Source organism: Dryobates pubescens, chromosome 22, assembly GCF_014839835.1.
Source record: "Dryobates pubescens isolate bDryPub1 chromosome 22, bDryPub1.pri, whole genome shotgun sequence".
In the NCBI taxonomy this organism is placed as follows: Eukaryota; Metazoa; Chordata; class Aves; order Piciformes; family Picidae; genus Dryobates; species Dryobates pubescens.
In genome coordinates this window covers 14,027,622-14,041,575 of record NC_071633.1, presented here as the reverse complement: position 1 = coordinate 14,041,575, position 13,954 = coordinate 14,027,622, and the positions used below count along the sequence as shown (strand labels likewise).

General features: G+C 50.2%; 2 protein-coding genes across 2 annotated transcripts; one reads left to right on the top strand and one right to left on the bottom strand.

Moving 5' to 3' along the window:
* Nucleotides 1-516: 516 nt before the first annotated feature.
* On the bottom strand, nt 517-1,568 carry LOC104304447 (proto-oncogene Mas). Its single transcript, XM_009905189.2, has one exon. It carries the CDS (start codon nt 1,566-1,568, stop codon nt 570-572), a length of 999 nt encoding a protein of 332 aa, XP_009903491.1. The 3' UTR covers nt 517-569.
* A 9,634-nt stretch (nt 1,569-11,202) lies between these two features.
* On the top strand, nt 11,203-12,144 carry LOC104304446 (olfactory receptor 4S2). The gene has a single exon (XM_009905187.2). It carries the CDS (start codon nt 11,203-11,205, stop codon nt 12,142-12,144), a length of 942 nt encoding a protein of 313 aa, XP_009903489.2.
* Nucleotides 12,145-13,954: the final 1,810 nt, after the last annotated feature.

Below are 13,954 nucleotides of genomic sequence, written 5' to 3'. Positions count from 1 at the left end.
GACCAGACTCTGCTGAGTGGTGCCCAGGGCCAGGCCAAGGGGCAGAGGGCACAAAGTGGCAGGCAGGAGGTTGCCTCTGAAGCTGAGGAGAAAGTTGTTTGGGGTGAGGGTGCTGGAGGCCTGGAGCAGGCTGCCCAGAGAGGTTGTGGAGTGTCCTTGTGTGGAGAGCTGGCAACCCCCTCTGGGCACTGTGCTCCTGGGCAAGCTGCTGTGGGTGCCCTGCTTTAGCAGGGGACTTGGGCTGGGTGACCTCCAGAGCTCCCTTCCCACCTCACCATGCTGGGACTGGGGGGATTCTGTGAGCTGAAAATTCTGAGTGGGATTCCAGTGATGAAATGCAGACACCAAGACATTCACCTCATCAAACTGAAATCCTTTAATGGCCATGCAATAGAAACACTGCACTTGCAAGATGGTCCTAATGCAGTCCAAACAAATTCTGTGGTCCAGCTGCTGGTATGTTTTCACCGACCACAGATGGAGCTTAAATTGAGTAGCTAAAGGGTAGACCTAGAGTGGAGGTTCTGAAGGTCAGGTGAGATAAGCCCAGTTCTGTAAGCTATTGGTCCTCAGCTCAGGGCTGATGCTACTGTGTTAGGCATGGTGGGGTCCTGGGAGGACATAGTCATAGTGTCACGGGTATCCCTTTCATCTTTGTCATCTGCTGAATCTTCAAAGGCCCTCTGGAATGCCAACCTGAGCCTGAACTTGATTCTTCGATCCCTGTAGCTCCCCACGAGGAAGTAAATGACAGGGTTGAGGCTGCTGTTGACGCAGGACAGCACAAAGCCGATCTCGGGGGAGTAGAGAAACTTGTAGCCCAAGAAGTCAAAAAGGATCAGGACGCTCAGAGGAACAGCAAAAATGAGGAAGAAGAGGACAGTGAGCATGATGACAGTGAAGAGCCTGCCGGTTTGGAGGCGCTGCGAGCTGCACTTCACCCGGAGGAAGAGGGTCAGGCTGAAGAGCAGCATGAGGGGCGTGCAGAAGAGGAAGTCCAAGGTTCCAATGGTGATGAGCAGAAGGTGGCAGGTCCTGGCAGAGGGGCGAACAGTGCACAGGATGTACCCAAGTGCATTCAGCAGCAAGGAGAGGCTCCAGAGCAGGCCGGAGATGATGCCAGACAAGCACTTGGGGCGGTGGCTTCGGCACCAGATCGGACAGAGGACAGAGAGGCAGCGCTCAATGCTGATGGCCGTCAGGAGGTATAAGCCTGTCCCATACATGAACAGATCCAGGAAGAGGAATATCCCAAACTGCACCCCCACGTTGAACTGCATCAGGTACTGCACCGTCTCGATGGCGATGCAGAGCAGGTAGCCAAAGTCGGCAGCGGCCAGGTTCAGGATGTAGACGGTGAAGTGGTTCCTCCGGATGCGGAAGCCGAGGTACCACAGGACCATGCCGTTTCCCACCATCCCACAGGCAGCACTGATGAGGCAGAAGCTCTCCATGAACTTGAGGACAGCATAGGATGGCTCTACCTTTCCCACAGCCCCGCTGTGGTTAGTCCCATGGGGCTGGCTGGTTGCCGTTGGAAGGAAGATCGGTGTAGTCAAGTTACTCATCACGAGTGATTTCAGACAGACCTGCAAGAGAGGACAGAGCTGCTAACTCCAAAGGGACATTCCCTCCTGGTGACCTGGTGGTGGTTCTGGATTGATTCCTGCTCTTTGTAGCCAGAGCTTGATTTAAGGAGGGATAGACATTGAGTTGCTGGAGAGGGTGCAGAGAAGAGCAACAAAGCTGGTGAAGAGTCTAGAGAACAAATCCTGTGAGGAGCAGCTGAAGGAGCTGGGGCTGTTCAACCTGGAGAAGAGAGAGTGAGCAGAGACTGACCCTCAAAGGACACTGGAATGATGACTCAAATTATTACTCCACCCCATTCCCTCAGGCACTTCACCCTGATTCTTCCCCTTCAATACTGGGATCTGAGTGAGAATCTTGGGGGGAGGGAAGTTTGAAAATAGATTTCACACTTTTTGTTTGTTTGTTTGTCTGATGAGGTCAAACACCACCTCCCTTTTTCTCTCTCCCCACCAGCTATTAGTTTTGAAAAGAGGAGGCAGCAGGAGACAGAAGAAGAGAGGAACAAGTTGAAATGGGGAGAGCTGGGAAGATGTGAATCATTGCACAGCTCAACCAGCATGAAGAGCTTGTTCTGTCTTTGCATGAAGCTGCAGCACACATGGAGGGAGACTCCCACAAACACACAAAATGTGTCAGACTGAGTAGTTTTTTGGCTCATCTCAGCACCTCAGACCCACTGTTCTCTGCTGCAGGCACACAAGCAAGATAAATGCAGGAGGCTACAGTGGCCAGCAGGACCAGGGCAGGGACTGTCTCCCTGGACTGGGCACTGTGGAGGACACACTTTGAATCCTGGGTTCAGTTTAGGGCTCCTCACTCCAAGAAGGACATTGAAGGGCTGGAGCAGGTCCAGAGAAGGGCAACAAAGTTGGGGAAGGGTCTGGAGGACAGGATCCTGCACACAGCAGTCTGAACAAGCTTGACACCACGTTTTAGACTATGGAGAGAAAGTTTCATTGTTGTGTTTCCTTGGCTAATCTTCAGTGATTATCTAAGACCAAAACCACTCATGACAGCTTATATTACTGAGGGGCATTTAGAGCAGTTAATGGAATGGAATGGAATGGAATGGAATGGAATGGAATGGAATGGAATAGAATAGAATAGAATAGAATAGAATAGAATAGAATAGAATTGAATTGAATTGAATTGAATTGAATTGACCAAGTTGGAAAAGACCTTTGAGATCATAAAGTCCAACCTATCACCCAACACCATCTAATCAACTAAACTATGGCATTAAGTGCCTCATCCAGTCTCTTCTTAAACACTTCCAGTGATGGTGACTCCACCACCTCCCTGGGCAGCACATTCCAGTGGCCAATCTCTCTTTCTGGGAAGAATTTCTTCCTAACATCCAGCCTAAACCTCCCCTGGCACAGCTTGAGACTGTGTCCTCTCGTTCTGTCACAGGTTGTTCATGGAAAAGGGTCCCCATAACAAAGCTGTGCTTAGCTTGAAAACGAGCAAGACAATTTCTTACAGCCAATCTCTAACCAGGAGGAGGAGAAGAAAATATTTGACGTCTCTTCCTCATTTTTTTTCCCCTCCTCCTCTCCCCTAACCACCTCTCCAAAAGCCTGACAGCAAGCATTAGGCAGAAAGGCATCTCAGAATCTCTCACCTTTTGGTGGGTTGCTTGGAATTTCAGTGACTGGCTTGCAGCAGTTGCCTGGTAAGGATCTGCTGGGTGAAACGGTGACCTGAATTCTGTGACATGGGGCCCAGATAAACTCCTTGTGTCCTACTGCAGTGCTGAGCTGGTCAGGCAGCCTTTTAAAAGTTCTCCTCGATGTGGCATCTGTCAGCCAGCCAATCACCCTCGTGGCGAAAGCTTTGTGTGGTCACTTAGTTGTGAACCGCTTCCCTCTTTGTGCAGAACCTGTCACTGCCACGGCTCTCAACGTGGTTTTCACTACTTCTCCCTTCTTCAGCCACTCTCATGCTACAAAGAAAGCAAGAACTGTACAGAACTAGACCTTGCCTCTTGCATTGGTGCTTCCTTTCCTACCTGTGTCCCAGGGATCTTCTAGTGTCACAGCCCTTGGAGAAGGTGCCTGGCTGCTGCTGGGTCACAGAGACTGAGAAACTGTCAGTCCTCTTCCATAATGCCTGCTGATGATTTCACAACCTCACTCAGCACACCCTCAAGGACCGTTTGTCCCTGCAAAGCAGCCTTAGCACACCCATCACCACAGAGTGTCCTCTTCTGACCCACAGCCTCTCCCCAGGCAAGTCACCACTCTGCTGAGTCCATAGGTTGTTCACCCAGCCTTTCAATGAAACTGAAGATCTCTTCCAACCAAAATGACTCTGTGATTCTCTGACTTCTGGAGCAGGGTCCACCCAACCTCCATAATCCTTCCACACCTCAGCACCTCCAACTCCACAGGCTCTGCTTGTGCTGCCTTCAACACACAATGTCTGCTTCTGATGTCAGGAGGTCTTTCAACCCAAATTCCCCCCCAGGTATTACCTGCCACTTCATTCTGTCTTTCAGCACAGTCCTTCACCACACCTCAGCCACTTCCGATTTCACAAAGCCCCTCAAGGCAGCCTCCAACCTCCTGCCTTCCACTCCCATTTCACAACTTCCCCCCCCCCCAACAGCACCTCAGCCCCAACCTTTCCACCACCAAATTCACACCTCTTCACCACCTCACATCTCTCTATAACAGCCCCTTGCCACCTTTCACTGCCCACCCACACCACCTCACTCATCTTCTCCCCATGTGCAGTCCCTCCACGTGCATGAGCTACCACCACCACGGTGTCCAGAGGAAGTGTTTAGAGCCAGGTTGGATGGAGCCTTGAGCAATCTGGTCTGACAGGAGGTGTCCCTGCCCATGGCAGGAAGGTTGGAACTAGATGACCTTTAATGTCCCTTCCAACCCAAACCATTCTCTGATTCTGTGTGCCAAGAGAAGCAGAGGGTAAACACAGAAACACCTTCCTCCTTTCCTGGCTGTAAGCACCTCCTTAGAGGGAATTATTTTGCAACAGGAGATATCAGCAGCTCTTGATTTGGGCTTCTGCTAGTCTATGTTGCTAGGGAAGGAAAAGGAGATGGGTTTGACACCAGCCAAACACTGCTATGTGGGTACAGAATTCAGCAGACCTGGCCCAAGGAGTTCAGCAGGCAAGATGCTCCATGGTTCATCTGTAGCTTCTTCTGTCACTTGATGTTCCTCTTCCTTTCCCAAAGATTGTAAAACTGGTTTTCCTTTCTTACCCAACACTCTGTTTCCTACAGTAACTGCAGTTAAACCCTTAGTGACCTGGCCAGGACTCCAACCTACAGTGCTAACTTAAGTTAGAGGACTCTTCTCACCCAGAACAGCATTTAACCTCCTCATTCATTTGGGGATTTCCATCTTCACTGCATGGATCTCTGGTGTTCTGTGCCAGGAGGTGGCTGCATTACCTGGGTAACCATTTGAAATGTTAGGAAATGTCAATAAAATGAAGCAATGGGCAGTGGATGAAACTGCTGGCACCCATAAATCAGAAGCTAAAAGTAGACAGAGGCCTTCAGACCAGTGATCAATGTGAGCTGAAGTGATGCATGACTTGGAAGATCCATTTGCTTTGCTGTGATTCAGTTCATAGATCCACCTTTGGCTGCAGAAGAGTCAGGTTAGGAAGGGTGAGCCTCTTCTTGACTGCAAAGAATCAGATGATGCTTTGGGTTGGAAGGCTGCAAAACTCATCTTGTTCCAACCCCCAGCCATGGGCAGCAACATTTTTCACTAGATCAGGTTGCTCAGAGCCCCATCCAACTTGGCCTTGAACACTTTTGAGGGATGGGTTCATCCACAGCTTCCCTGGGCAACCTGTGCAATGTTTCACCACACCCTTCCTTATGTCCAATCTAATCCTATTCTGTTTCAGTTGAAAACCATCACCCCTTGTACTGTCACAACAGAACTTGTTGAAAAGCCTTAGTCTTTCTTGTAAGCCCTCTTTATACATTGAAAGGCCACAAGAAGGTCTTGAGGAGCCTTCTTCAGGCTGAATTCACTCAGCCCTTCTTCATAGGAGAGCTGTTCCAGCCCTCAGATCATTTTCATGGCCCTTCTCTGGACCCAGTCTAACAGTTTCATGTCTTCCATGTGCTGAAGACTCCAGAGCTGGCCCCAGCACTGCAGAGGGGTCTCAACAGAATAGAACAGAGGGGCAGAATCCCCTCCCTGCCCCTGCTGCACACACTGCTGGGGATCAGCCCAGGCCATGGCTGGCTCTGGGCTGTGGGTGCCTGCTGCCAGCTCATATCCAGTTTTTCACCCACCACGACCCCGAGCCCTTCTCAGCACTGCTCTCCAGCCCTTCATCACCCAGCCTGGGTTGGCATTGGGGATTACCCCAGCCCAGGTGCAACACCTTGCACTTGGCCTTGCTGAACCTCATGAGGTGCTCATGAGCCCTCTCCCCAAGCTGTCCAGGTGCCTCTGGAAGGGAACCCTTCCCTCAAGTCTATCAACCACTCCACTTGGTGTGGTGTCGTCTGCTAACTTGCTGAGGGTGCACTTGATCCCAATGTCTATAACACTGATGAAGATATGGAATAGTACTGGTCCCAGTATGGACTCTTGAGGGACACCACCCACTGCTGGGTTTCACTGGGACACTAAGGCACTGACTGTAACTCTTTGGACGTGGCCTTTGCCTGCCCCAAGTAATTTTACTCAAAATTTAGAAGTCTCTTTCAGAACCAATCCCATCCTAAACCCAGGTCTGAGGTAGATCAAGTGACTCAATCCCTGGAGAGGGAAACCCATAGGACAAGACTTGACTCTGCTGCCTTCCACTGATGTAAGAGCTGACTTCCTTCCTTGGTTTCCCCTTTTGTACAGGAAGGATTTTCTTTACTGTGTCAGTTGCTGACATCTGCTAAAACATGTAAGTTCTTGCAAGAGACTTCATCCACTGGGTTGCCAGTGAAGAAATTTCAGGTAAAACAGGACTTGAAGGGTCATCAAGAGGTAACCTAAGCCACCTGCTATCTCCCTGGAATCTTAACTGAAACATAAGCACTACCCTTAAGAAGACTACCATGACAGGCAGCTCTTTACCACCCCCCAGGGCATGGCACCTCTCTTCCTTACTGCTAGAAGTCTCTCTGATTTCTTTTTAATGGAGATTTGTGGTGTATGTGTTTGGCTTTTGGGACACACAAAGAGTTAAAAGTGCTGGCTTATGGCTCACAAAGCTGTAAAGCCAAAGCTGTGGATCTAGTGAGCTTCTCCACTTGGGAAAACCACCAAGCATGGCATAAGGAGGGACTCTGGAAAGGGTTAACCAAACTAGGTTGCATCATGGAACGGAGTCAAAGACTTGTCTGGTTGCAAAAGACCTTAAGATCATTGAGTCCAGCCACAATCTCACATCTGCTTGTACACAGCCATACAGACCATGCCCCTAAGCTCCTCATCCAAGCATCTTTTAAACACCTCCAGGGATGGTAACTCCACCACTTCCCTGGGCAGCCTGTTCCAGTGCCTGATGACCCTTTCAGTGATGAAATTATTCCTGATATCCAAGCTAAACCTCCCCTGGTGCCACTTGTGCTTGTCCAGTTTAACATTCAGCTGTTATTTCTACTGGAGAAATCCTGAAAAGCCTTCAGGAGATCATTCAAAGCTGGAGATGAGCTGGGCCATGTGCCCTCACAGCCCAGAAGCCAACTGACAGAGATTCAGACTGCAGAGAAGGAAGGAATATTTCAACACTGAGGGTGGTGAGACCCTGGCCCAGGTTGCCCAGATGCCATACCCCTGGAACCATTCTAGGTCAGGTTGTTTGGGGCTCTGAGCAACCTGCTCTGGTTGGGGATGGGACTGGTTACTGCAGGGGGGATTGGACTAGATGAGCTTTAGAGGTTCCTCCTAACCCAAACCACTCTGTGATTCTGATTCTAGATTGTGACCACCATCGCTAACCAATGGCCATTTCTTTAATAGGTTTAATTAAGCATTTAAATCAGGACAGAATTAATATCTCCTCCTTTGTGTCTTCTGTTTGTTTTCCCTTTACTAACCCTCCCCATCTCCATCCTCCAGCCCCAAGAGCCCTCGCTCTGGGAGCTGTCCTTGGGGAAGGTTGCACAGTGCTCCTTAAGCAGTTTTCCTCTCAGTCGTCTTTCTTCTGCTGGCTGGTGAATACCTCAGACAGGTCTGGCCATGTTCTCCAGCCAGCCTGTCAGAGCAGTTCTCACATAGGCAGAAAACACCAAGATTTTAAAAAAAGAAGACAGTAAAAGGCACCTCCTAAGGAAGCCTTGGAAGCTTTCCAGAAGCTCTTCTCTGCTCTTTAAAGACTTGGTGTTCGCCTACCAGGGAAGGCAGGTGTTAGGGAGATAAAATCACCCATCCCTTACACAGTCCATTAGATTTCCAAGCAGAGAGGAGGTGAGTCTTACAGGTACTCTGGATATTTTTTTTCCCCTTCCCTTCCCTTCCCTTCCCTTCCCTTCCCTTCCCTTCCCTTCCCTTCCCTTCCCTTCCCTTCCCTTCCCTTCCCTTCCCTTCCCTTCCCTTCCCTTCCCTTCCCTTCCCTTCCCTTCCCTTCCCTTCCCTTCCCTTCCCTTCCCTTCCCTTCCCTTCCCTTCCCTTCCCTTCCCACCCTAACCTTCTATGATTCTATGATCCTCTTAGAGTCAACAGAAGAAGCAGGCACCTCCAGCAGGTAACTCCTTACCTCTTTAAGCAGACACCTTAGGCTCTCAGGACTCACCCTGCAAAGGCAGAAGCAGCAGTGCATGTGAGTAGCTCAGATCTAGGCAAGCCATAAGCCAAGGAGATGGGATGAGCTGAATGGATATATTGTGACATGCAACTGGATGGTGGTGGTGACTTGGGCCATGCCAAGAGGGACACCCAGTAAAGCTGGCTGCTGTCAGTGGGTTGGATTTTTACAACCCTTTCAAAACCAGGCTCCTTGTTTCAGCTGAGGAGCCTCCCACCTGCCGTTCTTTGGGGCTGGAGCTGTCCTGGATCACTGCTCCCCTTTCTCCAACCACCGATTGCCTAAACACCACACCAAGGCTGCTGGGGCTTGCTCCCAGCTCATCTCGGGCTGAGGTGGAGCCCAGCTGCTTTGCTTCCAGTGGTACAACCACAAATATGAACCTGTGTCACCCTTCTGTTTTCTGCAGAAAACCACATCAGTGCTGAGTGAGGAGAGGAAGGACAGGAAGGACCTCAGCTTGGTAAGACTGGCTAGAAATCCCTATCACACTGATCGCTTTTTCCTTGGAAAGGAGCTATCCATGTCATTTTTATCCCACTTCTTGGCTATCTTTTACCTCCTGTAGCTCAGCTGTAGGCAGAAAGAAAAGTCCCTGCCTTTCCCAACTTCCTCTGTGGGCTTCACTTTGCCAGTTTGAGAGCAATTTGGGGGTTTCTCCATTTCAGTGTTGCCTGTGGATTCCTGATGAGGTTGGGAGTTGTTGCTGCTTGGGTTTTTGGTGTGCTTTGTTTGTTTGTTTTTCCAGCACAAGAGGTTCTAATTTTGCTGCCAGGTATCCTCTGAATTAACTGAAGCATTCCACAGAGCTGCTCAGATCATCTGCACACACAGAGGAAGCACTGTTTGTGCTTTCCCTGGGCTGGACTTGCAGTGGTGATATTTTAACAGCACTTGACTGGGCATGTTTTGTTCCTAGCCTGAATCCCACACAGCTGATGATTTGCCTCCAAGAGGTGCCTGTATTTTTTTTGTTTAACTCAGTGAAAAGTTCCACACAGGGATTCCCAGGTTTCTTTTACTAAAGCAGTTCTGATATCTGGTTGAATAGTTGTGAGTTGTTTTGGTTGGAAAAGAACTCTGGCATCACCCAGTCCAACCAGTATCTAACTCTGCTAAGGCTGATGCTAAACCAGCTCTGCATCTTTTAAACTCTTCCAGAGATGGGGGCTCCACCACTGCCCTGGGCAGCCTGGGCCAGGCCTTGACAGCCCTCAAGGGCAAGAAATAGTTCCTCAAGTCCAATCTAAGCCTCTGCTGGGCCAACCTGAGGCCATTTCTCCCTGCCCTGTCACTTGTCCCTTAGGGGAAGAGCACAACCCCCACCTGGCTCCAGCCTCCTTGCAGGGAGCTGCAGAGAGCCAGAAGGTCTCCCCTCAGCCTCCTTTACTCCAGGCTCAACACCCCCAACTCCCTCAGCTGCTCCTCCCCAGCCCTGTTCTCCAGACCCTTCCCCAGCTTCATTGCCCTGCTCCAGGACCTCCATGTCTCATTACACTCCCCCTGAGTGTTTTACAAATCAGCATGAAGTAAAACTTCTACAGTACTGCAACAGAAGTTCTGAAAAGCTCCTTCCACTCTTCCTTCCTCTCCAAGGAATGTTGCTGACATTCAGAGGAAGCTCAACACTCGAGCTTGGCAGATGTGAGGTTGGTTGCTGTTTGAGCCATGGTAGATAATTTCCCCAGCACTCAATTGTTCAAGCTCACAAAGCTGCAAATTTCTGTTTCAAAATGTATACACACAAAAGAGATTTTTTGTCCCCCTGCAGGTGGTTTCCTTTCCCCCTCAACAACAATTCAGATCCTTTTTGCTCATAAAATAAATCAGCCTTCCAAGAATACTTTGAGGGTCATGGAGCCCTGGAGCAGGCTGCCCAGAGAGGTTGTGGAGTCTCCTCCTCTGGAGAGCTTCCAGCTGCTCCTGGTCATTGTGCTCCTGGGCAAGCTGCTGTGTGTTTATCAGGGGGCTTGGACTGGATGATCTCCAGAGATCACTTCCAACCCCACCATGCTGGGATTCTGGTGATCCTCTGGACACTGCTAAAGGCAATGTTTTCACAAAGGCTGTCATCGAGGACTTGGTCTACACAGAGGACAAACATGTTTCGAAACTTCTGTAGCACTTGAGCTGAACACTGCAGCCTTGTCCTTGACACATCGACCATCATCCAGTCCTTCATGATCCTGGAGGCCCAGGATGGAGGAACACAGAGTCAACCAGGTTGGGAGAGACCTCCAAGATCACTAAGTCCAACCGATCACCCAGCCCTAACTAATCAACCAGACCATGGCACTAAGTGCCTCATCCAGCCTCCTCTTAAACATCCCCAGGGATATTGATCCCACCACCTCCCTGGGCAGCCCATCCCAATGGGCAACCTCTCTGTCTGTGAAGAACTTCTTTCTAAGCTCAAGCCTAAACCTCCCCTGGTGCAGCTTGAGACTGTGTCCTCTTGTGCTGCTTGCCTGGGAGAAAAGACCAACCCCCACCTGGCTACAACCTCCCTTCAGGTAGTTGTGGACAGCAATAAGGTCTCCCCTCAGCCTTCTCTTCTCCAGGCTAAACAACCCCAGGTCCCTCAGCCTCTCCTCAGAGGACTTGTGCTCCAGCCCCCTCCCCAGCTTTGTTGCCCTTCTCTGTGTCCACCACAGAGTGGACCTGTCTCTGTGTGGTCATAGGCATGGCTGAAGTTCATGCAAAGAGAATTGAAAGACAACAAAACACTTACTGCATAATCTTAACATTAATCCTATTGATTTCTTACTTCTGATAAAGAATTCATGTGCAATGATGCAGAGAGCTGAGGAATCACTTGTCTTTGTTTTCCCACGTGCCTAGGCTGGACACAGCATCACCACCCCACCGATGAACATGGCCAACATCAGCAGTGTGAAGGAGTTCATTCTTCTGGGCCTCTCCGTGAGCCAAGGGGTGCAGAAAATGTGTTTTGCGATGTTTCTGTTCTTCTACCTGATGATTGTGGCAGGAAACCTGCTGATTGTGAGCACTGTAGTGAGCAGCCAGCGCCTGAACTCCCCCCTGTATTTCTTCCTGGGCTACCTGTCCTTCATAGATATCTGCTACTCTTCCGTCACAGCCCCCAAGATGATCGCCGACCTCCTCGCTGAAAACAAAACCATCTCCTTCGTGGGCTGCATAGCACAGCTCTTTGGGGTGCATTTCTTTGGCTGCACAGAGATCTTCCTCCTCACGGTGATGGCCTACGACCGCTACGTGGCCATCTGCAGGCCCCTGCACTACACCACCCTCATGACCAGGCGCGTGTGCGGCCGGCTGGTGGTCGGCTCGTGGGTAGGAGGCTTCCTGCACTCCCTAGCTCAGACTCTGCTGACCACTCGGCTCCCCTTCTGTGGCCCTAACAAAATCGACCACTACTTCTGCGACGTCCACCCCCTGCTGCAGCTGGCCTGCACCGACACCTACGCCGTGGGCGTCGTGGTGGTGGCCAACAGCGGGATGATCACTCTGACTTGTTTCCTCATCCTGGTCACGTCCTACGCGGTCATCCTGGCTTCCTTGAGAAGTCAAACCTCTGAAGGGTGGCACAAGGCCCTCTCCACCTGTGGGTCCCACATCACCGTGGTGGTCCTGTTCTTTGGGCCGTGCACCTTCATCTACATCCGTCCCTCCAGCAATCTGTCGGAGGACAAGAGCGTGGCAGTGTTCTACACCATCATCACCCCCATGCTGAACCCGCTCATCTACACGCTGAGAAACGAGGAGGTGAAGAGTGCCATGAGAAAGCTCTGGTGCAGAGAAGTGGGAAGTGAGCACAAAAAGGTGTAGAAGTGTGGCAGCGGAGTAGTGAGGTGCTCTACCTGGGCAACGTTTTCAGTGCTTCTGTTAGTTTGTGTTTAAATGCTGCAGGTTCAGTGCTCAGCATCTCATTGCTCCTCATGTCTTGTGCTTCTGCTGTGTGCTTTGCTTTCCATATTCCTGCCACAGTTGCCCCATCCTCTGAGAGATGATTCTTGGTTTAGATGCTCTGGGCAGGTGGTTTATTGCAGAATGAGAAATGCAGATGGAGAGCCAGGCTGCTCTTCTCAGCCACTGCAGGTTTCAGTACTGGCAGAGGCTTGGGCTGCTTTCACAACATCTAAGCAGCAAATTGCAGCTAAGAAGTTCTGATGAAATCACCTAATGTGGTCAGAGGAGGCCACCAGAGAAGCAAGAGCAAGCAAGCTCTTGGAGACTGGCAAATATGAACTGTGGAAGTTTTTCTGCTGCTGTTCCTTTGTTTTGTTCAAGCATGACCCAAGTCCCACCTTAGAAAACAGACATTTCTGGTGAGGGACTCCTCTGAGGTCCATTTTCTGAATCAGAACCCCCTCAATTACAGATTTTTCAGCCTTTGTTTCAGTTGGTGGCTTCTTTCCTTTTTTCCCCCTCCAGTTCTCTGCTGTTTCCAGAAAGCTCTGTCCAAAGGAGGTCAGCATTCCAGGGAGGACTCAGGAGCTGATGGCAGCACCTCCGGTGTGCATTGTCTGAGCAGGATGTGTCAGGCAACAACGGTCACCCCCCCTCAGCCCCCCCACCTTGGTCTTCCCCATACTGCTTTCCCTCTGCTCATGGAGATAGGGATGGGGACTCTGAAGAGCCCTTCCTGTGCTGCCCAAGTTGGGGAGCAGCCAGGAGATGAGGCAGAGGGCTGAGGAGAAAGAACTGTGTGTGCTGTGATTGTCAGATAGGATTTAGACCCTTGAAGGGCTTGATGATATCACAAAGAGGTTTCTTTCATATCTGCCATCTCCATCTCATGCACAAACAGAACATTGGTGATACCTGTGTATGGGAGTGCTGCCAAGGTGCATTCAGGGGTGTTTGCAGGAAAGGAGGGTCACCAGTGGTGCATTCATTATCCTGCTGTCACTACAGATCATTCATGAGGTGCTCCTCACTAAGGCTAGGACCTGGGTGAGAGGTACAAACCCCTGTTAGGACACCACTAATGAAAATTAGCTCCAGACTGGTTCATTTGTGTACTGAAGGAAGGTGACTGCAGAAAACTCTTTCCTAGGTCTGAACTTACTGACTCAGGTCGATCACTGTCAGAGAGACAACAAGGAGTAGTTCTGTTGCAATCCTTCAGAGGAGTGAAAAGGAAAGTTCAATCACTGCTTGCACAAGGCCCTTCCTCAAGGAATGATCAGAGTGTGAGACTTGAATTGTAGCTGTGCTGTCACCTTTGGTCAGCCATGCTTCAAACCCTCAGCAGGCTGATAGCTAAAAGCTTCCCTACCACAATGATGCTGAATGTTCCCTTTTTTATCTGTTTGGGACTTTCTGCTGAGTGTGCCATCTGCTTCAGCTTTCTTCTCCCTCCTGCCCCTGCTTCCTCAAACATTCACAGTCTAAGCTGTGCTGTGACAACAAATGGAACACACAGAAATTCACAGAATCATAGAACCAACCAGGTTGGAAAAGACCTCAGAGATCATCAAGTCCAACCCATTACCTAACACCTCCTGACAACTAAACCATGGCTCCAAGTGTCACATCTAATCCTTTTCTGAACACCTCCAGGGACAGTGACTCCACCACCTCCCTGGGCAGCACAATCCAATAGGCAATCACTCTCTCTGGGAAGAATGTTCTC